A 26,532-nucleotide genomic window follows, 5' to 3' on the forward strand; every position below is an offset into this window, starting at 1 on the left:
TGTCCCCTCTCCCTCTTCCTCCTCCATGGTTGCACAAGATCTAGCGATTTTCTGCATTCTTGCTGTTGTAATGGAGGGAGCAGAGGCTCACATCTGGCCTCATTGGGTGGGCAGGGTATTCAGGGTCGAAAGGCCTTCCCTTGGCTGCGGTTCTAGGGCCTGCTGGAGCAAGCAGGGATGGCAGGGACGCGTGGCGGCTCCCAGCCCCTCCCAGCCGAGGGCAGTCCCCTCCTCCAACAGGAAATGAGGGAGAGGATGTCATTCATCAAACACATCTCCCTATGTTTCTTCCCCTTCACCCCTTCCCCTCCTCCCATCCTGTGACTTTTGTCCTTTTTGACAAATTCTGCATCCTTTTCATATGTTTTGATGATCCTCACAGCCTTCTCCTCCAAAGCACCTCACACCATACCAGCAAGGGACCACCGCAACCATCACTCAGCAGTACTGAGCACACAGCACCCGCACTGCAAAACTTATAGCCTGGTTCTAGGTGCTAAGGACTACCTGAAAAGATGGACCACTGTGTCCAGGCACCGAGTTTGGTCTTCATAACGTGGTAGGGATGATTCAAAGGTGCCTATATTTATCATTCCGAAGCCTCCACAGAGGCTTTGATGCTCTGAAGATCTGAGGACGTGGAGTTACATGAAAATCTCAGCACTTTTGTCTCTCCTGTCATCTTTTTTTTTTTGGGGGGGAGGGCAAGGACAGGTGGGAGGCTAGAGTCCACTTTGGGCTGAGATTAAAGGCAGTGTCAACGTGACCCATCAGAGTTCAGAACCTGCAGGATGCTGAGGACCGGACAGGAAATGAGGACCACCTCGTAGACAATACAAGGCCTGGCTCTCCAAGAGCTGGCGTTGGGGCCAGCTCCGAATCATGAACACAGAAATGTACTATTTCCTACACTCCCAGATCCCCGGGGGACCATCGCTCTGCCGTTCATCTACAGAAAGAAGTTTTAGTGTTGCTGTTATGACTTTAAAAAAAAAGGAAAGTCTCCTCTCCAGCGTGCCTCCCTCCCCCCCGGACTCCGGGAAGGAAGCCTCCTCACCAGCGCATCTGCTTGCCTCCCGTTCTCTGGGACTTACTAACGGAGCTGACGGCAGACAGATTCTTCTGCCTCCGTGTGGGCTCCCATCAGGTAGCACCCAATGCGAGCTGACAGGCCGACATCTCCGATCCATCAGCGGTGGCTGGGGGAGGGAGGGGGGACGGGAGGAGCGGGCTCTCGGAGTCACCCCTCCCCGGAGAAGGGCGGGCCACCTTGCTAAAGCAGAAGAGAAGAAGCCAAATCACACCCGCTTGGGGCCACTGCAGAACAACCTCGTGAGCCCGCAGAAGGAAGTGAAGGAGCCTTTAGGAAACAGGAGCGATCGAGCCTCTAAAACACCGCGTGGCTCCACAGCCCAGCGGCCTAGCGGTTCTGGGCCATGCGTGACCATGGCAAGCTTGTTATGTTCAGGGAAGATCGTAGAAACATAGATTTTTAATTTTTGTTGTTTAAATATGTGATTTGCTGATGGAAGAAAAAAGGAATAGGAAAGAAAAGAAAGGAAGGAAGGAAGAAAGAGAAAGGGAGAAAGAAAGAAAGAAAAAAAAGAAAGAAAGAAAGGAAGAAAGAAAGAAAGACAATGAGCCAAATGCTGGTGGCTCACACCTGTCATCCCAACTACTCAGGAGGCTGAGATCTGAGGATCCTGGTTCAAAGCCAGCCCGGACAGGAAAGCTTGTGAGACTCTTACCTCCAAAGAATCACAGAAAAAGCCAGAAGTCCTGCTGTGGCTCAAGTGGTAGAGCACCAGCCTTGAGCAAAAAGAAGTCCAGGGCTAGCGCCAAGGCCCCGAGTTCAAGTTCAAATCCCAGGAACCAAACAGAATGACTAGATCCTGGGTTGCCCACTTCTAGAATTTTCCTGGGGCATGAAGGAACCACCCATTGGCACGCCTCCTGGCAGGGCTAGCTCACAAACAGGAATGGCCCTTGTGTGGGGAAGATGGGGCTGACTGCTCCGTGGAAGAATATGTGTGTGGACTGCTGCTCAGATAACATTTGAGATAATTTGATTCTCTGTTTCCTCGGGACAGAGGTTGGGGCCTCTAGCGGTCATGGGCCCAGCCTGCCCGGGATGTGGCAGGCTGAGCGGCACAGGAGAACGCACACTGGATGCCCCTGGCTGAACCCGTCGGCACCCGCAGAGGCGAGGATTTAGTGAAACAAAATCACCCATGGCCCCTTTCCTGTATCCTCCGGCCCTCAGGGCCCAATGTGGCTCAGTGGTAGAGCACTCGCCTCGTACACATGAAGCCCTGGGTTCGATTCCTCAGCACCACATATACAGAAAAAGCCAGAAGTGGTGCTGTGGCTCAGGTGGTAGAGCGCCAGCCTTGAGCAGAGAGAGAGGCTCAGGGACAGCACCCAGGCCCTGAGTTCAAGACCCACCAGGACTGGCAAAAAGCAACAAAAAATGGATAGAAAACATTGGCTTCCCTGATGGTCAGAGAGGCCCGAAAGTGTTCTAGAAAGGTGACATTGTAGAAAACAACCACCAATCTCTCTGAGTTTTGCCTGTTCACCGTGGACGTCTCCAGCGGGCCTCCCGGGTGACACCCCCTACTCGCTCATGATTTGCAATCTCACCACTGTCTAGGGTCCAGCCCCCCCGCCCCCGCCCCGTTCCTTCTGGCCTCTGAAACTTCTCCCTCCACGCATCAATTCCGGTCCACGCCTGTGGGGCTGAGCTAGACAGCCCTGTGCCTGAGGATGTTCTTAGTAAACCTTCTGCACTAGCCTCCTTCCACGCGCGGGTCAATCTCCGGACCAGAGCCCGCAGCACGGCGTAGAAGGACCCTCCTATTCATGGGGACCATGCAGATTATATAAACCAGCTGCAGCCGGGCAGCCCTGGCTCTGCGTGGCTCCGCTTTTAACTCTTGGGCATCATCGAGCTGCGGATTCGGGGACAAGCGAGGGCAGTGGTACACGAGAGGAGGGCGCACTGGCCCTCAGGGGGTCGCAGGCAGCCCGCCACACGTGCCCTCCTCTCCCCCGAGGGTGGAAGGACTGGGTGGGGCTGGCATTGTCCCTGGGTGACTGATTCCATTCCACAGTCAGATCTGCTCTTCTCGCTGGTGTAGGAGACGCGAGACCCTGGTTAGCAGGGTAAGTAGCAGCAGCAGGGGTGCTTGGTGGGCATCTCAAGACTCCATTTGCCATCTCATTAGGGAATCAAGGCTAAGGAGCCAAACAAAAACTGTAGGACAGGCCAGGCACCAGGGCTCACGCCTGTCATCCCAGCTACTCGGGAGGCTGAGATCTAAGGATCGAGGTTCAAAGCCAGCCCTGGCAGGAAAGTCCGTGAGACTCTGATTTCCCATGAACCACCAGAAAACTGGAAGTGGAGCTGTGGCTCAAGTGGTAGAGTGCCAGCCTTGTGTGAAAGAGCTCAGGGATAGCTCCAGGCCCTGAATTCAGCCCCAGGACCAATTAAAACAACAGCAACAACAATAACCCAAATTGTTTCAAGTACAAAGAGCTTGCTCATGGCACAAAAACCTCTTCCTAATACTTCTGCTCACTCACACATTGATTTGCAAAAGAGAGATAAATGTCTGTGGGCGTATGCATGTGGAATTGGTTCCCTGAATATGCCAGGCCGCTGGGCAGCTTTGTACAGACTAGAGATAGATCATCCCTCCAGGCACTTCCTGTGCAGGTGCTGGAAACTGAGGCAGCCATACCACTTACAAGGGAGCAGCGTCTGAGGAGATCTGCAAGGTGCACACTGCTTCCTGTCCAAGGAGGGAGAGTTCCTGTGGACACAAGCCCTGTGATGGGAGGGGAGAGAAGATGATGAGTTTGGAGAGGGCGGAGGGGGGGTGGGGGGGGAGTTGGGACGTGAGTGAAGAGGCGAAAACAAGATGGAAGGTGAAGGCTGGGCTTTCAGAATCTTCCTACTGCCCAGCCTCTGCTCTGACCACAGCTCGGCCTCCTGAGCTAGAACGACCAGGTGCTGAGGAGGACAGATGGACAGACGGACAGGACGTGCTCCTGTGACCAGACTTGCGCCATCCACCCAGCCGACCTGCTTCTTGGTTTAGTGGAGAGCCACTTAGGAGAGTTTCCACCCTAGATCTCTTCATCTCTTCTGAGCGCAGATGTGTCTGAGCTAAGGAAGCCAAGAATGCAAGGAGAGACAGGGAGTCTTGTATCTGCATATGTATCTGTGTATGTATGTAGGCGTGCATGGATGTATGTAACATCTTCATAGATATAAATATGGGTATGGATATAAAAGGTGTCACCTGTCTTCCGGGGCTGAGCAGGGTTCCTGGGACTTGGGCAGCATGTGAAGTGCCAGGGCTGAGATCCCAGTGGACCTGCTTAATACTGGGTCATGTCACAGGCCTTTTGGTGAAGAGGCGCAGCCATGGAGGAAGGAAGAGGAGGAAGGTCCTGTGGGGAGTGTTTCCTGATTGTGAGTGAGGGAAAATGATGAGAGAGAGAGATCCAGAAATCACAAAAGACCCATCAGGTCAACTCTTGATGCCTGGATCTGTAGCCGCGTCTCAGAAGTTCTGTGAACCACTGAAAGTATTTGCCCGAGAACTGCCAAGCTGTGTTGTGTAGGGCGAAGAGTCGATGTGTTCAGCGAAAAAGATGCACAGGGGTTTAGCCAGCCTCCCAGGGGTCTCCTTGCTCCTCTGAACCTTGGCTTGCCTTTCCACTTGGTGTGTGTGTGTGTGTGTGTGTGTGTGTGTGTGTGTGTGTGTGTGTGTGTGTGTGTGTGTGTGTGTGTGTGTGTGTGTGTGTGTGTGTGTGTGTGTCCGTCCTGGGGCATGCACTCAGGGCCTGGGCACAATCCCTGAGCTCTCGTACTCCAGGCTGGTGCCCTACCACCTGAGCCCCAGCTCCACTTCCAGCTTTTTTGCCAGTTAATTGGAGATGAGAGGGTCTCATAGACCTTCCTGCCCAGGCTGGCTTTAACCCATGATCCTCAGATCTAAGGCCTCCCGAGTTAAAGTTAAGGATCACAGGCATGAGCCACCGATCCCAGCTCCCTGTTCACGTTTTAAATGTGTCACCATCGCCTTAAAATGAAGCCAATTCAGGAAGCAGCTTGTCTCTAAATGTGAGAGAGGAAAAAAAATAGCACAGTCTATTGTGACTATCAAGGCTTCCATACAGCCACAGATGGTGCAATTAGCACACAGCTGAGCCATGTTCCTCCTCCTCCTCCTCCTCTTCCTCCCCCTTCTCTTCTTCCTCCCCCTCCTCCCCACCCAGAAGCCTGGGGCAGCACCCACTTCCAGACCTCTTTAGGCTCTCTCCTCTGGATAGCTCTGCCTCTGGAGGGGGATTCACCTCACATAACAGTGACATTCTGCAGACAGGGCACAGGGAGGGAGGGTGGGGCAGGAGGGGATGTCCTGGGCAGGGAGGTTCTGCTCCCTAATACTCCCCAGCTCACTGGGAAAAGATCGTCCAAGGTTACACCTCAGAAGGAAATTTCTACCCACAGAATGTTGTCTTTGAAGACAGCAGAACCAGCCAGGGGTTGGTGGCTCACACCTGTAATCCCAGCTACCCAGGAGGCTGGCATCTGACAATCAAGGTTCAAAGCCAGCCCCTGACAAGAGTCTGTGAGATTCCTTTTTTTTTTTTTTTTCCTGGACCTGGGGCTTGAACCCTGGGCCTAGGTGCTGTCCCTCAGCTCTTCAGCTCAAGGCTAGTGCTCTCCCAATTGAGCCACAGCACCACTTGTGGCTTTTTTGAGCTAATATTTTATTAGAGATAAGAGTCTCACGGACTTTCCTCCTGAGCTGGCTTTGAACCATGATCTCTAGATCTCAGCCTCCTAGGTAGCTAGGATTACAGGTGTGAGCCACCAGCACCTGGCTCATCTGTGAGATTGGTATCTCTAACCACTGAAAAGCTGGTAGTAGAGCACCCAGGTCCTGAGTTCAAGACCCAGGACCAGCACGTGTGCACACACACACTGAGGTGCTGGCCAAAAGCTGGTAGTAGAGCACCCAGGTCCTGAGTTCAAGACCCGGGACCAGCGCGTGCGCACACACAACACACACACTGAGGTGCTGGCCATTGTTTTCCTCTCCCCTGGGTGGTATCATTCATGGTGACCCAGAATGTGCATCCTGCAGTGAACTGGTGGGAGGCTTGGTTTTCCTTGCTCTGGGCCAGGGGGTCAGCCTTACCAGCCAGGCCTGGCTCCCACCACCCCATCATGGGGGCCACTGTTAGCCACTCTGTGCTGCCCAGGTCTCCTGTTTCTCACTCACCCCTCCAGCTTGCACGGGTCATGTTCCAGCTTGCCCTGACCTCTACCTGTAGGCCACCAGGACTTCCACCTGTAGGTTGTCAGGACTTCCACCTGTAGGTCACCAGGACATCTACCTGTAGGTCACCAAGACTTCCACCTGTAGGTCACCAGGACATCTACCTGTAGCTGTGGATCACCAGAAATTCTACCTGTAGATCATCAGGACATTACCTGTAAGTCATCAGGACTTCCACCTGTAGCTGTAGGTCACCAGGACTTCAACCACTTGGTCATCAGGACATCTACCTGTAGGTTGTCAGGACTTCTACCTGTAGGTCACCAGGACTTCTACCTGTATATTATAAAGTCTTCTACCTGTAGGTCACCTGGACTTCCACCTGTAGGTTGTCAGGACATCTATCTACCTGTAGGTTGTCAGGACATCTACCTGTAGTTGTAAGTCACCAGGACTTCAACCTCTAAGTCATTAGGATGCCTACCTGTAGGTTGTCAGGACATCTACCTGTAGCTGTAGGTCACCTGGACTTCCACCTGTAGCTGTAGGTCACCAGGACTTCCACCTGTAGCTGTAGGTCACCAGGACTTCCACCTGTAGCTGTAGATCACCAGGACTTCCACCTGTAGCTGTAGGTCACCAGGACATCTACCTGTAGCTGTAGGTCACCAGAAATTCTACCTGTAGATCATCAGGACATCTACCTGTAGGTCACCAGGACTTCAACCACTTGGATCATCAGGACATCTACCTGTAGGTTGTCAGGACATCTACCTGTAGCTGTAGGTCACCTGAACTTCTACCTGTAGGTTGTCAGGACATCTACCTGTAGCTGTAGGCCACCTGGACTTCTACCTGTAGGTTGTCAGGACATCTACCTGTAGCTGTAGGCCACCTGGACTTCCACCTGTAGGCCAGCAGGACATCCACCTGTCACTGAGGAAGAGTGGGCATGGAGACCCGTGACGACATGAAGTTGTATGGTGTGCTGGGTGCAGCGGGAGGAGTTTTCAACTCCTAGCACTTGGGAGGCTTGGAGGCAGCTGGCGGTGAGGATCTGACCTGTGGGGGAGGGCTGGGGGCAACTCAAGGCAGGTGGGGTCCCCCCCCCAGTCCTCATCCGGCCAGGTGTAGGAGACGCTGCGGGCCCATGGGGTCCCTGGGCCCACAGGACTTGACTGACAAGTCGTGTTGACGCTGGCTTCTCTCCCCTCACCAGCAGTTGTCAGAGGACAAGGTGATGACCGAGTGACACCAGGTCAGCTGAGGTGACAGTGTGATCAGAGTAGGTTCTAGAATCATCTGAGGTGATTTTCATGCCAGCATTTGAGAGAAGTTCAAGGGATGGTTTTGGGGAAACAGATATTGCCGTAATCTTAGAACTCACTGCAGAAAGATGGAGGTGGTCCTGAGAGTTTCCGAGCAAGAGTAACAATAGATAAACGACTCCGGCAAGAGGTCGTAAGGCTGCACACCTGCAGACCCGAGGTTGCTCCATGACCTCTGCTGCGTATTTGAAGGGGGAGCGTTGAACTCTGCTGTGCCCCCAACGTAGAAAATGAGTGTGGCACAGCCTGTCTTGGTGTGTGTGTGTGTGTGTGTGTGTGTGTGTGTGAACTTGAACTCAGGGTCTGGCCACTGTCCCTGAGCTTTTCCACTCAAGGCTGGTGCTCTACCACTTGAGCTATAGCTCCACTTCCAGTTTTTTGCTAATTCATTGGAGCAGAGTCTCATGGACTTTCCTGCCCAGGCTGGCTTTGAACCACGAGCCTCAGATCTCCACCTCCTGAGTAGCCAGGATGACAGGCGTGGTCGGTGGTGCCCGGCTCCCTTCTTGGTTTGTTTTTTTTTTTTTTTTTTTTTTGTCAGTCCTGGGGCTTGAACTCTGGGCCTGGGCACTGTCCCTCAGCTCTTCAGCTCAAGGCGAGCGAGCGCTCTACCACTTGAGCTACAGCGCCACTTCCGGTTTTCGGGTGGTTTATTGGAAATAGGAGTCTCACGGTCTCTCCTGCCCGGGCTGGCTTTGAACCATGATCCTCAGATCTCAGCCTCCTGAGTAGCTAGGATTACAGGCGTGAGCCACCAGCGCCCGGCTCCCTTCTTGGTTTTTATCAACTCTCCCAATTTCCCTCTCCTTCCTGCCCATGTGGGTGGGGTGGGCGAGCACCCCACCCAGCCGAGTAGCCCGAAGGCCGCAGCGGAGCTGGTGTGGGATCCTGACTGAGAGGAGCCGGTGCGTGGCATAGCTGCTCACCGTCCACGCGTGTTTTCCCCTTGGACGTTCTGCTGCTACCCAACCACGACGTTTGATGGTTTGAATTCACGCCGTGTCTTATCTGGACCTGGAGTCCTTCAACTTGCCTCTAGGCTGAGCATTCTTACATCTCTGCACAACAACAGGAAATTAATTAGAAAATTAATTGGATCACTTATCTGCCCTATTGGAAAACTTTCCTTAGATGCGCACTCAGAGAGATAAGGCCGAGGGTGGCGGGTCTCTGAGCGGCCCCGCCTCTCTTTGGGGCCTGAGCCTCTGCTGTCCTGCCTTCCGCCTGGCCTGGCCCTGCAACCCCAGAGTCCTGGCAGACGCACCCCAGTGCCAGCTCTGCTGCCCACAGCCTGCCCCTTCTCCTGGCCCCACTGGGACGGCTCCTCCCTACGACATCCAACACGTCCCACGCCACACCACCCTCCCTTCCACTTCCGCTTCTTGTGACTCTGACCCAGTACTGAAACCATAGCCATGGGGGGAAGGGGGCTGTGCTCTGACCCTGGGGGTCATTTCGGGCTTAACTGGATTCCTGAGACACAGTGGAGGGGACAGTAGAGGGAGGGAGGGAGGACAGGCAGGAAAGGGAGGAGAGAAAGGGAGGGAAGAAGAAGAGGGAGGGAGAAAGATGGAGGGAGGGCAGACAATGAAGGACAAGAGGGAAAGGAGGGAGAGGGGGGAAAGGAGGTGGGGAGGAAGGGAAGGAAGGGAGGGACGGATAGAATGACAGAAAAAAAGGGAGGGGGAAGAAGGAAAGGGAAGGGGGAAGAAGGAAGGAGGGAAGGAAGGGGGAGGAAGGAAGGAGGGAAGGAAGGAGGAAGGAAGGAACAAAGGAAGGAAAGAAAGGAAGGAAAAAAAAGAAGGAAGGAGAGAGGGAGTGGCGTCTTCCCCAGGCTCCACAGGCCCGGCTCAGTCTCTGGGCGAGGGGACCCCAGCAGCCTGCGGTCCTGGTCTCTGTGAGGCGTGGGCAGGAGTCACGGCGGTGTGCCACACTTTCTACCATCGTTATTATTAGTACCTTTTAAGTGGCTGCATAAAGAGTCCCATTGAACGAAGCGGTTGATGAACGCAGTGTGTCTTGGTCCACGTCCTCTCTCCCTTCCTCTCCCCCTCCCCTGCCTTCCTTCCCCTTCATTTTCTAGGATCCACAGGGGATCCTTGGCAGCCTCTCTCCCTCTTTCCCCCTCTCTGTCTGCCCCTCTCCCCTCAGCCCTGCTCTGCCCCACAGGAGGCTGTGGGAGGGGCCCCGACGGTGCGGACACAGTTCATTTGCTCTCGTTCCCACTTCCCCAGTGCCTTCCGTGTCTCAGGATGGACGGAGTTTGAACCGCTTGGCCTCGTCCCCGGGACATCTCGAGTGTGACAGGGCCCCAGGTCAGGAGTGGGCCATGGAGCCCATCCACGTGGGAATCGGATGGTCTCTCCGCACAGAATGTCCCTGCACGCCTGGTCACCATGGCTTTCCTCCCTTTCCTTCCCCCAGTGACCCGGAAATGAACACCCATGTGCAAATGGCTGAGAGGAAGTTGGGGGAAATCAGCTAATGGATACAGGGGAACATTTGTGGGGTTTTGGTTTGCTTGCATGTATTTGGTTTTTACCCACTCAGATGTTTCTTTTTTAGCTTTAATCAGGGCCTCACTGACCCCCAACTGTCCCAAGACCCACAGGAGTTGTTCAGCAGCCCAGAGCTGGGTGCTGGATGCTAGGTGCTGGGTGCTGGGTGCTTCCTGCTCAGCTGGAGCTGTGCATTAGGAAAATGGAGAGAGCATTACCCTCTCCCAGAGAGAACGCCTCTCCCCTGGGCCGCTCTCTGTCCAGGCCTAGCGCTCCTCCACCAACACCAACACCTACTTGCTTGGATCTTGACTTATTTTGGCTGTTCTCCGCGTGTGCCAGGGGGTTGTCATGGAGACGGCACCCAGCCTGTGGCGGGCGGGCGGCCCAGAGTTTGATCTACCCCCCCTCCCTCCCTCCTCCAACCCCTTTGATAATTGGAAGACACCAAACGTGGCATTTCTTCCAGCTACTTTTCTACCCCTCTCCTTCAATTACAAGGAATATGTGGGTATTTTAGATTTACCTTCCTATCATCACAACCGCCTGGTGGGGAGGGGGGGGGCGGTGCGGATGGGCAAGGACAAGGCCTCGAATGCTAATTACCCCTGGCTCTGCCCAGGCACCCAGGAATCCGAGGGAAGTCAAGCAGGCGCTCATCAAATTAACTCCACCACACTTTCCCGGGGATTAAGCCTTTGCCGAGGTTCGGAAAGATGTATTAGCGACGCCTTTCTGGCTTCCACCCGGACTGGCTCTCCATCTGTCCATCCGTCCATCCATCCACCCGTGTCCGGGCGCTCCCTGCAAACTGGAGTTGGACCCGTTTCTCCCCCCCCACCCCCATGATCATCCAAGAAATGATTTGTGGTGGGCCTCAGAAAACTGCCACCCAAACTCTCCAGAACTAGGCCAAATGTGGGGACCTCCCCCCCCCGGGGTGGGGGAGGGCCTGGGGGGGCGGCTCCACCATAGAAAGCCACTCCCCTCCCTCCCCCCTCTCTGGAGAGATGTTTCTTTCCTTTCTCAAAAAATGAAAAAGAAAAAAAAAAAAGAATCTAGGAAACAAATCCATACCGGATCCCTTCGTGTGGCCTGGCTTCTTTTCTGAAAAGAGTTAGCGTATCTCAGTGTCAGAAACTAAACAAGTTCCATTGCTTTTTGTTCCCAAATGAAGGGGTTTACCTTGGTAAAGAGCGCTGAAGCATCCATTAATTTAGCATGTGCATGCAATATATTTTATATATCATAGGCCTTGTGTTTATTATATATCAACGTCATTATATTCACTATGTGTGCATACTATATATGCATAGATAATATGGATCTATCTATACATCGATGTGCTGGTGCTTGAACTATGAGCCTTGCACTCTTTCTAGGCTTTTGTGTTCACACCTGGTGCTCTTCTACTTGAGCCACAGCTTCACTTCTGGCTTTTTGGTAGTTCATTGGAGATAGGAGTCTCATGGGCTTTCCCATCTGGGTTGGCTTTGAACCACGATCTCCAGATCTCCGCCTCCTTAGTCACTAAGATACAGACATGAACCCCCAGTACCCAGCTTAATCTTGTATTTTTTTAATTCAGAGAATAAACTTGGGCATTCTGTGCCAAACCAAGATAAACTCCCCTCGCCCTCCTAAAAACTCTTAACGGAGCCAAAGAAAACATCCAAGCTGTTGTTTTCTGCCTCTCACAGGGATTATAACTCTATAAGTGATTTCCTTCCCAAGTGTGATCTGAGAGCTAATTCTTCTGTAAGTCCGGTCAGCTTACTACTTACGTCCCACAAGGTTTGACTTTGTCCATGTCTTCTTCACTTCTGGGGGGCTGGTCCCTGTGAACTATGACAGGCTGGCAGTCCCTGGAGGATGGGGTTTTCTTGTTTTTTTTTTTTTCTGTGAGTGTCTCTGCTGACTGGCAGCGCGGGGTCAGTCTCTCTCTTGGGTCCACAGAGAGCCCATGTGCTCTAGTGTGTTTTCCTCGCAGACCTCGGCATTGGTGCCAGGCCCAAGGGAGGATGAAAAGCAGTAGATGGAACCCTGGTTGGTAAATAGAAATGCAAGCACTAATCGTGATCCCCGGTTTGGAGGCCTTCGGGCCGGGGTGTGGAGTTTTAGTTCCACCATGCTAGAAATCCACGGGTCTTGGGGGTTCTCCTCTCCCACTACCGTGGGCCTCTCTTGGCAGGGAAGTCTGTGGAAGGAGGGGACACAGCTTCAGAGCCAATCAGAAATAGGTGGCTTCAACTCCCAGGGTTGACAGCCAGGAGTTCGCCTTGATATAGCTATTACATAATCATCATAGCATACACTCTCATCTTATTTTATAGCACTGCTATGAGGATTTAAAATCATGTAAAATACCCAGAACAGAGCTCGGCAAATGTTGAGTGGGTGAAAGCATTGTTGGAGATCGTCTTCCTATTATTATTATTATTATTATTATTATTATTACTATTATTACTATGCGGGCAGAGCTGAAATACGACTTCTAAGCCATCTCACAGATGTGGTAGTGAGCTGTGAGCCTCGCTCACCTTGGGGAGACAGAGTCGGGAGGTGTGTGCTGGGGAGTAGGAGAGAGATGTCGCTCAGCATATTTTGTGGATAATGCTAATGTGTTGTTGACTTTTTCAGCAGAAAGTTTAGTCTCCTTTCATTCATGTGTTACAGATGACATTACAGCAGAAAGGGAGGCGTCACACTGTACCAGAATTCTGAGAGGCATCAGGCAACAGACAGAGGAACCCAGCTTAGACCCCACATGGTTAAGTTTGACTCAATACCAAAACATTATGATAGAACAGTCCAGAAATATTGAACCAGAGGGCCTGAGGAAGGTTAGGACCCTGCTCAGGGCTGTCAAATTCTTGACCTGGAAGATGATCACGGATGCTGTGGCTGCCAGATAAGAACTCAGAGAGAAGGACTCAGATTGAGTCCTGATGGGCTCAAATTAGGGAAGATGGAGTTTAAATGAATAGAAAGAGAGGGCTGACCAGAGGTCTAGGAGGAAAACCAGCGTGTCATCTTTCATGCATGGAAGGGCCAATAAATTTGGGAGTGTCCGCTGTTTGAAGTTGTACAATGTCACGAGTAGTGACGGGCGACATACTCCTGATTTCTGTTCTGGTGACTTTGCTTTGATTATGGATGATGCTGTGAAAAGTCTCAGTAGAAAGGCAGAAGCAAAAGCCAAGATCACCTGGGTGAAGGAGTGTGTCTGGTGGGAAAATAGAGACGTCCTAGGTCAGTTATTCTGTTTTAAGAATTAAGAACAGGTAGAAAATGGAACTGTTCTTCAGAGGAGTTAAAAAAAAAAAAACTCTGTAACTGTCCCTGGTCAACAAAGAGTTAATGGCATAAAATACAGTAATTTCAGAAGCATTAAAGAGCTGGTTTCCATGGAAACATCAACCTACAGAGGGAGGGAAAGAGCCAGGTCCCTTGACCAATCAGAAACAGTCTAGTTCTAGCCCTTGACCCTGACCAATTAGAAACTAGCCCAGCGCTAGCCCCCAACCCAGACCAATCAAAACCCAGCTCAACTCTAGCCCCCAACCCTGACCAATCAGGAACAGCCAAGCCCTTCTGTGACCAATCAGAAACCAGCCTAGCTCTAGCCGTTCCCCGCCCCGAGTCCCCTGACCAATTAGAAACTAGCCCAGCGCTAGCCCCTGACCCAAACCAATCAAAACCCAGTTCAACTCTAGCCCCTGACCGTGACCAATCAGAAACCAGCCAAGCCCTAACACTCAGGATCCCATGGCCAATCAGGAACATCTGAGCTCTACCTTCCCTCCCCCTGCAAGGAGCAGGATTACGTGGTTCTTTCCACCTCCCTGTGAAGAAGAGCTTGGGGTCCAGGGCTGTCTTTTGCGGGGTGGGGGTGGAAGAGAAAACATTAACTACCCATAGAATATGGGGGGAAAGTCAATGGGTGTCTTGAACCTAGCAAGTAAATGAATGAGCCATTCTGATCTCTTCTCTCTCCACGTGCATCTGGTTGGGGACAGTGTGCTTTAATGGACTGGGCTTTCAAACAAGGCTTCTTTCAGAGGCTCGGAAACCCGAGGCTTTGGCCAATGCACTCTGGGCACCTTTGCTTGTGTAACTGTGGTGCTGTAGGCTCCTGACTGAAGACTAAGTTTTGCTTTCAGAGGTGTATTTCCTGTCCTACTGAGGCTCAAAGCCTTGGTCTTCTGTGTGCTTGACGTGAGTGTTCTACCTCAGAGACTGGGTTTTCTGTCAGAGAAAGTCCTTCGTGTTATCCTGCATCTGTGGCGCCATCTCCTCTAAACACCGAGGGGCATCCTGGGTCCTCTGGGGGAAACTTTGTTTTACCCTTGGAATATTCCCCCTCCCTTTCCCCTCTTCCTTTCCACCTGCCCTGTAATCACCCTTAGGAATCTCTTCTTGAAGAACTCTACCAATTACCAGAAGACTGGGCTATAACTGCCCTTTCCCCAGAGGGACGGTTCTTCCAGGTGTCTATCCTTCTCCCTGTAACCAAAGCTGTCACTCACCCCAGAACCATTCACCTCGTTTTGCCCCTCCCCCTCCACTTTAGTAGCACTGTCTTAGGGAGAATTTGTGACATTAGCATATAATAGCTCCCAAGAGGGTGGGAGCTATGGTGTTTGCCACGTGTTGATTTTATTGATGAGATAAGGAGGAGTACAAAGCCGATCCCCAGGGAGGAATGGGGTAATGGGGGCTCTTTGAGATGGGAGGGGAATGTGAGCTTACCTTTGCTATCTGTATGAAAGTTTCCCTGGTAAGGAAACAGCAAACCAACCAACTTCCCAAGGGTCAGCCAGCCCCGGGGCTGGGAGGAAAATGTCTAGACAGGCAGCATTTTGAGAAAGCAGAAGATGGAAGCGAAGAGGAAAAGGTCCTTATTTCTTTTCTTTGGGATTGGACCCAGGGCCCTTGGTTTCCCGCCAAGGTGTATACACATGCAAGGTTTCTTTTAATACGATTGAGAGTTCACAGGTGGAAGGCGTCTGGTCAAAGCTGAATGTTCTAGAGAAATCTCTGCCAGTTGCTCTTCAGCCGGTTTTGGCAGACCTCCCAAGTGGTGTTGGCAACCCGGGAGCAAAAATGAACATCACGCAGAGACGCTTGTACCCTAAAGTTTCTCATAGGCGCAGAGAAGGTGCCATGTCCTGCCTGGTAGGTGGTCAGCTGACCTTCGACTTGCCTGGAATATTTTTTGGCTGGAGATAGGAACTCCCAACTTGGTACCTGAGGCTTTTTCACTCAAGGCAAGTGCTCTACCACTTGAGCCACAGCGCCACTTCTGGTTTTTTGGTGGTTCATTACAAATCAGAGTCTCACGGACTTTCCTGCCCAGGCTAGCTTTGAACTGCGATCCTCAAGATCTCAGCCTCCTGAGTAGCTGGGATGACAGGTGTGAGCCACTGGTGCTTGGCTTCGCTTGTTTATTTGTTTTGTTGTTGTTGTTACTTTGTTTTTTGTTTTTTACAAAAACCAATATGTTGAATTGAAACTTCTTTGTACAACTACTCAAAGATAGTGAATAAATAATAAATAAGTAGACGGGAGGGAAGGTGAGGAGGAGGGCAGGGGAGGAGAGAAACTGAGACTAAACACCATGCAAGGTCACACAGCTGTGTTGATGCAGGATTTGAACAGGGGACCTCAGTGGTAGCTGGCTCTGAAGCAATGCACCACTTCACTGCCTAAGCATGTGTGTGTGTGTGTGTGTGTGTGTGTGTGTGTGTGTGTGTGTGTGTGCACCTGTATATGTGTGTATTAGTGCACATATGTGTGTGTTCTACCCTCTAGCCATGTGTGTGTGTGTGCATGTGTGTTCTATACTCTGTAGCCATGTGGGTGAGCATGTGTACATGTGTGTGAATTCTATCCTCTGTAGCCATGTATGATTATGTGTATATATGTGTGTGTTCTGCCCTCTGTAGCCACCCTACACACACACACACACACACACACACACACACACACACACACACACGTCACTTAACTCGCTCTGTCTCTCCTTTGGTTTCCCAAGCCTTCGGAATGCTGCCCAGCCTTTCCACACTCTTCTGTGTAAGAGGCCTGACCAGTGGGTTTGACCCCAGATGGACCTCTAGGGGGTGCGGGGGTCCCCAAAACCATCCCTGTCCCCCGGCTAGGGGCCTGTCATTCTGGAGGAAAGCGAATTCTCTGCCTTCTTATGTGTGCCAAACTAAACTTTCTGGGTGACTGTCAAAAGAGGGGGAAAAATCCTCCATTTTCTCTCATTTCCAGTAAAATGGATTCAAGCCATTCACTCATGAAGCAGAAGGCAAGTTAGCACTCTCAGGGAAAAAAATATTTCATTGTTAGATCCAGGAGACTGAAGAGGGTTTTTTCCTCTGTAAAAAAAAATGGTGAATCGACAGACACATCACATGCCCCTTGAAATGCAATTCTAGCCAGTACCCGTGGCTCACGCCAGTCATCCCAGCTACTCAGGAGGCTGAGCTCTAAGGATCACAATTTGAAGCCAGCCTGGGCAGGAAAGTCTGTGAGACTCTTATCCCCAAGGAACTACCAGAAAACCAGAAGATGCAGTGGCTCAGGTGGTAGAACACTTGAGCGAAAAAGGTCAGGGACAGTGCCCAGACTCTGAGTTCAAGCCCCAGGACCTGCACACACACACACACACACACTCACACACACACACACACAATTCAGCCCATCTTCCTGGAGTGAAATGCATTCCTCACTAGCAGGAGAAGCAATATCTGAAACGTTTATTTGTCAGTTTTCAGGACACTTCAATATCTCATTAACGTAACTCCGCTAATTTAGAACTTGAATAACTCAACATGGACCGGCCCAGACTGGAACCTTCTGTGATGTATGGGGAATGACTTGCAAAATAAATTGCCGATAGCAAAACCGCTCCAGCCAGAAAGGTTTAACTCATTGGAAGACAAACTATTTTTAATCCGTCTCAAGTAATTTTAAATTAATCCTGCAGTCTGCCCTTTAAGTCTCTCCCCAGCTTCTCAACTATATGTCATTTTGTCTAAAATAAGAGAACGGCTTTAAAAAAAAAAAACAACCTAGTATTTCTAATTATTTTGTCTCACGTATGATTTAATGCTGGTACGGATGACACCTCAAAGGAAATATTTAAAATCACCTCCAAATCCCTTTTGCCTGCAGAGAGGCCTTTGCTGACAAGATCAAATAATTCATCGCCCTGGGAAGATTGTCACACGCACCTGAGCCAATGACAGGCCCAGGGCCTGAGCCCAGAGGTCACATGACCAGAGCTGTTACTCATACACAGGGTACTGCACTGCTCTGTGTGTGTGTGTGTGTGTGTGTGTGTGTGTGTGTGTGTGTGTGTGTGTGTCTTCTTCTCTTCTTGCTTTATTTTATTCTATTCTTATTTTCTTCTGGCATTTTAAGGCATCTCAGCCTCTTCATCAGTTCCAATGCAGGGTAACTGATGGCCGGGCCGGCTCCTGGCTTTGGTTCTAGAAGAATCCATCAGGAAATCCAGACACTCCCCCATCGCCCACTGTGTTGACCATCGGTACACTGTGTTGCTCATGTAGGATTCGTCTTGGTAATTATCAATTAAGTTTGGAAACAATCGGACGTCTCTAATGGCAGACACAAACCATAGCATCAGACATCTAATTTATAAAATGACTTCGCGTCTCTTTCCTTTAACACCGGTCCCTAATTAGGTAGCTTCGAACATTGTTTTTGAAGGCTATCATTTCCCATCCAGAGGAGAAATTGTCTTTGCTGTTTCCAGAGAAAAGGAGTATAAGTAATTGTAGTGTCTACCGGCGTGCCCCCTCTTCCTAAGAGAAAGATTCGTGGGCTTGCTACCAGATGCTGGAGCTCAGTAACATAATAACTACCTCAGTATTAACCAGAAGAGAGGAGAGGTGACAGATATATGAACTCAGATATATGTGCTCAGCTTTTTGTACATGACCCATAGCATCATGTTGTACGCCTCAACAGCACACAATAAAAAGTAATTTAAACCAGGTGCTGGTGGCTCACACCTATCACCCCAGCTACTCAGGAGGCTGAGATCTGAGGATTGCAGTTCAAAGCCAGCCCACCCAGGAGAGCCTGCGAGACTCTTCTCTCCATTTAACCACCAAAAAACTAGACGTGGAGTTGTGGCCTGAGTGTTACAGAGCCAGCCTAGAGCACAAAGAGGTTTAGGGACAGCGCCCAGGCCCTGAGTTCAAGCCCCAGGACCACACACACACACACACACACACACACACACACACACACACACAATGTGTCAAAACAGCTTCCCTGTTGCTTCCCATGTCAGGCAAACGAGATGGTTCAAGCCAGCCTGGTCATTTCACAGATACAAGCCTCCAAGGCCTACACCAAGACGCCACCCAGAATCAGGGTTAGACATTTTCTTTAAAGGCAGAAATCTTGTAACCTGAGGGTGGCGAATTCAATCCACCTTCCCAGAGCCCTGATCCTTTTCCGTTTAACTTTTACTAGCTAAAAAAAAAAAAACAACAAGAAGAAGAAGGGGAGCTGTGGAAGTCACCACCATAGTAGGGCCCTGAGTGGGGCCTATCTCTTCCTGGCCCAGTCATCACATCTTGGTAAAACTGCAAAGCCTGTGCCTGGTGTCCTGGGGAAAGAACTGGTCCAGAAGAATTGCCCTCCCCTCCCGCTCCATGGTGGAAGATTTCAGAATCTGTGCTTGGGCGGAACGTGTGTCCCCGGGAGCTAGAGCTTCTGTGCACGGGAGGAAGAAGTATTCACAGAATTGCAAAACTACCAGGGGGGCTTTTGATCTTAACTCTTTATTCAGCAATTTACATACCGTTTTGTGCTCTCTCTCTCTCTCTCTCTCTCTCTCTCTCTCTCTCTCTCTCTCTCTCTCTCTCTCTCTCTCTCTCTCTCTCTCTTTCTGTGCCAGTCCTGTGACTTGAGTTCAGGGCTGGTGCTCCACCATGTTTGGCTTTTTGTTAATTCACTGGAGATCAGAGTCTCACGGGCTTTCCTGCCCAGCCTGGCTTTGAACCGTGATCCTCAGATCTCAGCCTCCTGAGTAGCTGGGACAACAGGTACGAGCCACCCACACCCAGCTTTGTGACTTGAATGTTCAAAAATGTGCAAGTAAAGCAAGATCTTAGTACCACTGGCTGTTTCCAGGTCTTCTGGAACGTTCAGTGGATGAGCATGACGTTTGCATCCTCCCCGTCCAGGGACCCCATTCTCCAGTACTTCCTTTCGCTCACCAAGGCTCAAAACGAAGTCAGTTTCTGTTCTGTAGATACTCAGGTCATGCCAATGTACTCTTTCCAGGATCCTTTCATTCATTTGGTCATCAAGGCAGGGAGAGTGAAACCATATCTTCCTCCAACAGAGAGAGCTCTGAGATTCAGGTCCAACGTTTCACATCCAGACGTGACCACTTCCAGCCGGGAGCAGGTGCTCATGCCTGTCATCCCAGCTACTCAGGAGGCTGAGAGCTGAGGATCGCGGTTCAAAGCCAGCCGTGAGACTCTGATCTCCAATGAACCACCAGAAAACCAGAAGTGGCGCTGTGGCTCAAGTGGTAGAGCACTCGCCTGGGGCTGAAGAGCTGAGGGACAGTGTCCAGGCCCGCAGTTCAAGCCCCATGACCAACAAAAACGAGAAAAGTAACCTCCTCCATTTCACGGCTGCCCAGTCTTCCTCATCAGCTATTAGGCGGGCTTGTTCTACTTTTGGAAGGGCATCCATGCCCAAGGCTAATACATATATTTTTTTTCAGGCTCTTCACTAATAGCTAAATAGTGTCATATCACAGGACATTAATCACTCAGTTAAAAAAAAAAAAAACACTGTGCATGATTAATCTGTCTGTTGCCGAAGGGTAGAAACACTGTAAGATACTTTGCTGGAGAATGTCCTGGATGTTGTCAGGAGATGGTACCTAGAGATCGGTTAAGTTTAAAATACTCTGAGATGTGTTTGGATATGAGGGAATGACCTCGCGGAGCTGGGAGGTGGAGGACACTCCAGAACGAAGGACAATGTCTGCATTCTAGAACAAGAACCACCAGGGAACTGCATTTCCTCAACTCTCAAACTTCTCAACCTCCACACGCCAATGCCACGCGCCTCCCTCCACACACGCGTACACACCCAGTGTGCACCACTGATCGAAACTTCTCTCTTGCAACCAGTCCATTACCTTCTGCCACGAACGGTGTCTTTTAAATGTGTTTGATCAAGTGAGAATTATTTAGAGCTGGGCTGTTTAGCCCAGATAACACATTTCCTCTCCTTCTTTCATTTTCTCCTTCCCCTTCCCTCTTTCCTTCCTTGACTTCCACCCTCCTTCTGTCTTCTTTTTGTTCATTCAAAAAAAAATGAGATGAGGCTGAATTCTTTTCTGTGTTTTATAACCTTTCTCTGAAGAGCTCCAGAAATTATTCCACACAGTCCATTACTGTTAGCGCCAGGGCCATTATCTCTTCCAAGATAATGGCACCGAGCACTTCAAAGTGTGGTTTGTTAGTTTAAAATGTCTGGTGCTCTGGTGATTATGCTTCTTGGGTTGAGTTCTAGAGAGCTCTCGGTTTGAGTTTGGGTCCTTTCCTTCCAGCTCATGCTGGGCTGGGATCTCGGGTGAAAGGTTGCTCAGAGAGCTCAGGAGACTCTGGGCCGGGGTTCCAGGCCCAATATGGGCAGCCATGCTTTATGGACTGGGGGTGTTCGGGGCGAGGAGGGACCTGAGGCCATGACCGGGGTCCAGGTGGAGGAATGGACGTGGAACCCACGTGATCAGAAAAGCCCGGTGGGGGGTGGGTAGGGGAGAACTGGGAACCATGCTAAGTGTCACCGCTAATCCCAATTGGGAATGGAACATGGGACAAATAATTGAACCCTTTGGTGCTTGAGGTTCCTTTCCAAATCAAAATAGGTGGTGAAGCTGAGAGTCTGGTGGCTCACACCTGTCATCCCAGCTACTCAGGAGGCTGAGATCTGAGGGTTGCTGGTTCAAAACCAGCCAAGGTAGGAAAGTCCATCAGACTCTTTATCTCCAATTAATAACAAAAAAAAAAAATTTAAGCTGGAAGTAGTACTGTGGCTTAAATGGTAGGGCCTTGAGTCAAAAGAAGCTCAGGGACAGTGCTGTCCAGACCCTGAGTTCAAGCCCCAGGACTGGCACTTAAATTATAAGGGTTACATGATCAGTGTCTTCAGATGCTTAAAGAACTCTTTTGCGGAAGAAGGAATTACACCAAGGCTACGAGCTATCTAAAGACGAAAACGAGGACCAAAGGGTTCTAGAGGAGTAGAAAGTAGAACCCAGTTTTCAAGTGAGACCGAGCCACCTGGCTATGGGAAGCTTTGCCTTGAGGATGGGTGCTGTGCTGAGTAGCCCTGAGGAGGGAAGTACTCAAGACCAAGGGAGAAAGTCTCTAGCAGTGACAAATGGCAGCCAGGTGCTTGCCAAAGTCTGTCCTTTCTAAAGTTCTAGGGCTCTCTCCCCTTTGGGGGGTCCCCAGCGTCCTGACCTCCATTAACCTAATAGCACCTGGAGGAACCCAGGGAGCTCCCATGTCCCTGGGAAACCCCCCAAGCCGTTATCAGAGCCCCCCGACCCCCTGCTTGTTAGCTTAGCAAAGAGACGCGGCTCCCAGGCAGCGTCCAGCCCAGAGCTCCGGGACGCAGCCAGCACTCATCAACGTGATAAAGGGACATTAATCACCAGCCGTCCAGTGGCGCTAATGATCCTGACCATCTCCCCAGGGAACGGGCCCTGGGATGGGCCTCGCTCACATCGCACTGGTCACCGGGCTGCTTGGATGTGGGACTCCAGCTGGCCAGAAGAGATCGTACTGATCTCCCTCTTCCTGCTCATTTATGCCTGCAGCCCCCCAGAAATGGCCCCTTTCCCTCCCCTTTTCCCACCCCCAGGGGTTTCCTGTTACCCAGGGGGAGGGCAGGGGCTCGGGACTCTGGTCTGTGCAGTGGGATCTCTCTAGCAGATTCCTCTGATAATGCTTAGGAATAGGGGCTGTGCCAGACTCTCAGAGAATGGGGCGTGCACGTGTGTGTGCATGTGGCCTGCGTGTGGACGCTTGTGCATGCAGGCAGATGTGTGTGCTTGTGTTGGTTGGTTGCACGCTCACTTTCTTTCCCTTCACCTCTTTGGAGTTAAGAATTGTGAGCAAGGGGCTGGGCAGGTGGCTCAGTGGTAGAGCGCTTGCCTTGCATGCATGAGGCCCTGGGTTTGATTCCTCAGCACCACATAAGCAAAAAGAAAAAAGCCGGAAGTGGTGCTGTGGCTCAAGTGGTAGAGCGCTAGCCTTGAGCTGAAGAGCTGAGGGACAGCGCCCAGGCCCAGAGTTCAGGCCCCACAACTGGACCCCCCCCCAAAAAAAAAGAATTGTGGGCAAGCGCTTCATGAGAGCTACTGTGCCCCAGGGGCCATGGTGAATGCTTAACTTAGTTCTTATACGTCCCAAGCACCGTGATGAGTGCTTAACATAGTTCTTCCTGTGGAAGCCTCTCTCCTTATCACACTTTCTGCACACGGGGTTGGGAGGATGCTGAGGTTTCCAATGTGCAGTAGTGGGGGGCCAAACTCGGAGCTGTAGACAGAACCCCAACCTAGTGCTGTTTTCTTTTTTCAGTTACTGTATTAATTCTTCCCACTGTGGTTCCCGCCGCGATGGGGAAGATGCGGATTCCTCGGTTGCCCACGCGGGTGGGTGTGTGCCTGGCGCTGTTCCCCCGTGGTGGCCGCGTGTCGGGTCCCCCACCCCAGCCCCATTCCACCTGCTTCGCGCTCCTTAACACGCATGTCTGTGTCTCTGCAGGTACCTGATCAACGTCACGTTTGAGGGGAGAAACCTGTCGTTCAGCGAGGATGGGTACCAGATGCACCCGAAGCTGGTGATCATCCTGCTCAACAAGGAGAGGAAGTGGGAGCGGGTAGGACATCACCCCGATTCCCAGGCCAGGCTGGGGGGTGGGGGGGACCTGGGAGTGCGTTCCCCACAGGCACTGTGTGTGCCCTGCGCTCCGGTGAGCTCTCCATGTAGTGCTCCCCACCCTCGGTGGTGGCGATGGCGTTCGGATCCTGAGCTGGCTGGACTGGGAGTGTGCAGGTGCACCAGCAGCATGCGTGGTGGAGGGGTGGAGGGGGGTGTAGTTTCACACATGGGGGGAGGCGTGGACATGACTTCACAGACGCCCAGGTTGAGCATCGCGCTGACTTTTGAAAAGTCACTGCGCCAGGCTTGTTGTTGTTTGCGTGTCTGTCAGTCCTGGGGCTTGAACTCAGGGCCTGGTCCGCTGTCCTTGAGCTGTTTTTTGCAAAAGGCTGGTGCTCTACCACTTGAGTCACAGCACCACTTCTGGTTTTCTGGTGGTTTATTGGAGATAAGAGTCTCGAGGACTCTCCTGCCCAGGTTGGCTTTGAACCGTGATCCTCAGATCTCAGCCTCCCGAGTAGCTGGGATGGCAGGTGTGAGCACTGGTGCCCGGCTACACGTTTTTATGTGGAATGAATTTGCACAGGTCCCCATTGGAATCTACTAAAGGAAGTTGGTATATGGGGAAAGCGCCCGTGGACTGGCTGAGATGGAGGAGCATTTTCTTACTGGCTGGGCGAGGCCTCACACTTTTGGTCCGGGCTGACCTCGGGCCTCCGTCCTCTCCTAGCCTCCCTCCAGTACACCCACCTTGTTTGCTGAAATGGGGTTTCCCTAGCTCCTCCTCCTAGTGCGGGCATGAACTGTGCTCCTCCTGCCCTTAGATTCCCACATAGCTAAGATTCCAGGCATGAGTAGCCACACCTGGCCGCTGTCCCCCTCCTGCATCATGAGGGCTTTTTTGGGGTTTTTGGGGTACAGGGAGGGTTGTGATTCAGTGCTGACGTTGGGGAATTCTCCAAGAGCTCAGCATCTAGGATTCACAACTCTACTGTAGAGCCTCTATGTGAAGGAACATCGGATCTTAGCCTCCCAAGCAGCTGGGATTACAGGTGGGCGCTACTGGATTGGAACCGGTTCTTTTGGAAAGACTTGTCGTCTGACCCATGTGGTGTCTGGTTCTGGGAATTGGGGAATCGGGGCAGGGCTTCCTACATTGCACTCAGCGAAACCTGGACGGACATGACCCGAGTCCATTCCCCTTTGTAAAATGGGGGTTTTCATAATGCTGCTCATTGTAAATACTAAATGAGATTTTTAGAAGCAAATGCCAGTATATAGTGATCAGGCCATGGTCAGTATTCAGCAAATGTGGACTGTGAGTCACCCTCCTTTGTGTGCACCATTTTGGGTGTGGGTGTGTGGGTGTCAGTCCTGGGGCTTGAACTCTGGGCCTGGGCTCTGTCCCTGAGCTTTTGTGTTCAAAGTGGGTGCCCTACCACTTGAGCCACAGCACCACTTCAGCTTTGGGTGTTTTTGGTGGTTCATTGGAGATAAGAGTCACCCAGACTTTGCTGCCCACAATGCTCAGATTTCAGCCCTCGTTGTAGCTGGGATGGCAGGCGTGGGCCTCGGCACCCGCTTCATGTGGCATGGGGTGGTGATGCACTGGGTGCCAGGGCAGACATGGCCATCCAGGTGAAAGAAACCCTTCTTCTCACCTGTGATCCTTCAACGCATGTCTGCTCCTGCCGCCGTCGATGGGGCTCGCTGTGAGAGACCACGTGGGGGGGCGGGCCTCCGAGGGAACAATGAGCAACCACGGGGGGCAGGGCGGGGCCTCCGAGGGACCAATGAGCAACCACGGTGGGGCGGGGCCTCCGAGAGAACAATGAGCAACCACGGCGGGGCGGGGCGGAGCCTCCGAGAGAACGCCAGTGAGCGACCACGGAGGGGCGGGGCGTCCGAGAGAGCACCAGTGAGTGACCATGGAGGGGCGGGGCGTCCGAGAGAGCACCAGTGAACGACCACGGAGGAGCGGGGCGTCCAAGAGAACGCCAGTGAGCGACCACGGAGGGGCGGGGCGTCCGAGAGAGCACCAGTGAGCGACCACGGAGGGGCGGGGCGTCCGAGAGAGCGCCAGTGAGCGACCACGGAGGGGCGGGGCGTCCGAGAGAGCACCAGTGAGCGACCACGGAGGGACGGGGCGTCCGAGAGAGCGCCAGTGAGCGACCACGGAGGGACGGGGAGAGAACACCAGCCTCGGTGGCAGGGAGGAAACCGGGAGCTGCTCTCTGTGTGTAGAAAGTCGCTGCACAGGAACACACACGCATGCGTGTGCACCCTTGCACACATACACCCGCACACCGACATATACAGGTACACATGCTCACAAATATGTATGTACACGCAAATGCATGCATGTGTGTGCACATTCCCATACACACACAGGTGGCACACACACGTACACACGTGCACACACGGGAGCCTGTGGATGTCTGTTCACACCGCGCCCCGTCCTGCGCCTGTTCACATCGCACCCCGTCCTGCGCCTGTTCACACCGCACCCCGTCCTGCGCCTGTTCACACCACGCCCCATCCTGTTCCTGTTCACACCGCGCCCCGTCCTGCGCCTGTTCACACCACACCCCGTCCTGCGCCTGTTCGCACCGCACCCCGTCCTGCGCCTGTCCACACCGCACCCCGTCCTGCTCCTGTTCACACTGTGCCCCGTCCTGCTCCTGTTCACATCACGCCCCGTCCTGCGCCTGTTCGCACCGCACTCCGTCCTACTCCTGTTCACACCGCACCCCGTCCTGCGCCTGTTCGCACCGCACTCCGTCCTACTCCTGTTCACACCGCACCCCGTCCTGCTCCTGTTCGCACCGCACCCCGTCCTGCTCCTGTTCACACCGCACCCCGTCCTGCTCCTGTTTGCACCGCACCCCGTCCTGCGCCTGTTCGCACCGCACCCCGTCCTGCGCCTGTTCACACCGCACCCCGTCCTGCGCCTGTTCGCACCGCACCCCGTCCTGCGCCTGTTCACACCGCACCCCATCCTGCGCCTGTTCACACCGCACCCCGTCCTGCGCCTGTTCACACCGCACCCCGTCCTGCTCCTGTTCGCACCGCACCCCGTCCTGCGCCTGTTCGCACCGCACCCGTCCTGCTCCTGTTCACACCGCGCCCCATCCTGCTGTTCACACCGCGCCCCGTCCTGCTCCTGTTCGCACCGCACCCCGTCCTGCGCCTCCCGAGTCGGGCCGATGGAAGGCACTTCAGCGAGGGCTGGCAGCTGGGGTGACAGCCGGAATCCAGCCTTGGGCGCCGTGTCCACCCGGCCTCTCTCCCCGCCAGGGACACCGGCGAGGCGGGCAGGCGCAGTGCGGGCCCAGCGTGGCTGTCGGGGCACCAGCTTTGATCTTGGGCGGCTCGCGTTCCCTTCCACTCAGGCTGGAGAGCACGGCCGTGGAGAAGGCCTGGGACCTGGCGCAGGGCAGAGGCA

At 52.6% G+C, this 26,532-nt stretch overlaps 1 protein-coding gene across 1 annotated transcript in view; it reads left to right on the top strand.

Moving 5' to 3' along the window:
* The window catches only part of LOC138806761 (glutamate receptor ionotropic, NMDA 2B), a 188,839-nt gene that overhangs the window by 130,746 nt on the left and 31,561 nt on the right, over nt 1–26,532 (top strand). The window contains exon 5 of the mRNA XM_069992101.1: nt 22,971–23,085. Within this exon, the coding sequence (XP_069848202.1) occupies nt 22,971–23,085 (115 nt within the window). The remainder of the gene's footprint in view (nt 1–22,970; nt 23,086–26,532) is intronic.

The sequence above is a fragment of the Dipodomys merriami genome, unplaced genomic scaffold (assembly GCF_024711535.1).
Source record: "Dipodomys merriami isolate MVZ:Mamm:240054 unplaced genomic scaffold, mDipMer1.0.p SCAF_408, whole genome shotgun sequence".
NCBI lineage: Eukaryota > Metazoa > Chordata > Mammalia > Rodentia > Heteromyidae > Dipodomys > Dipodomys merriami.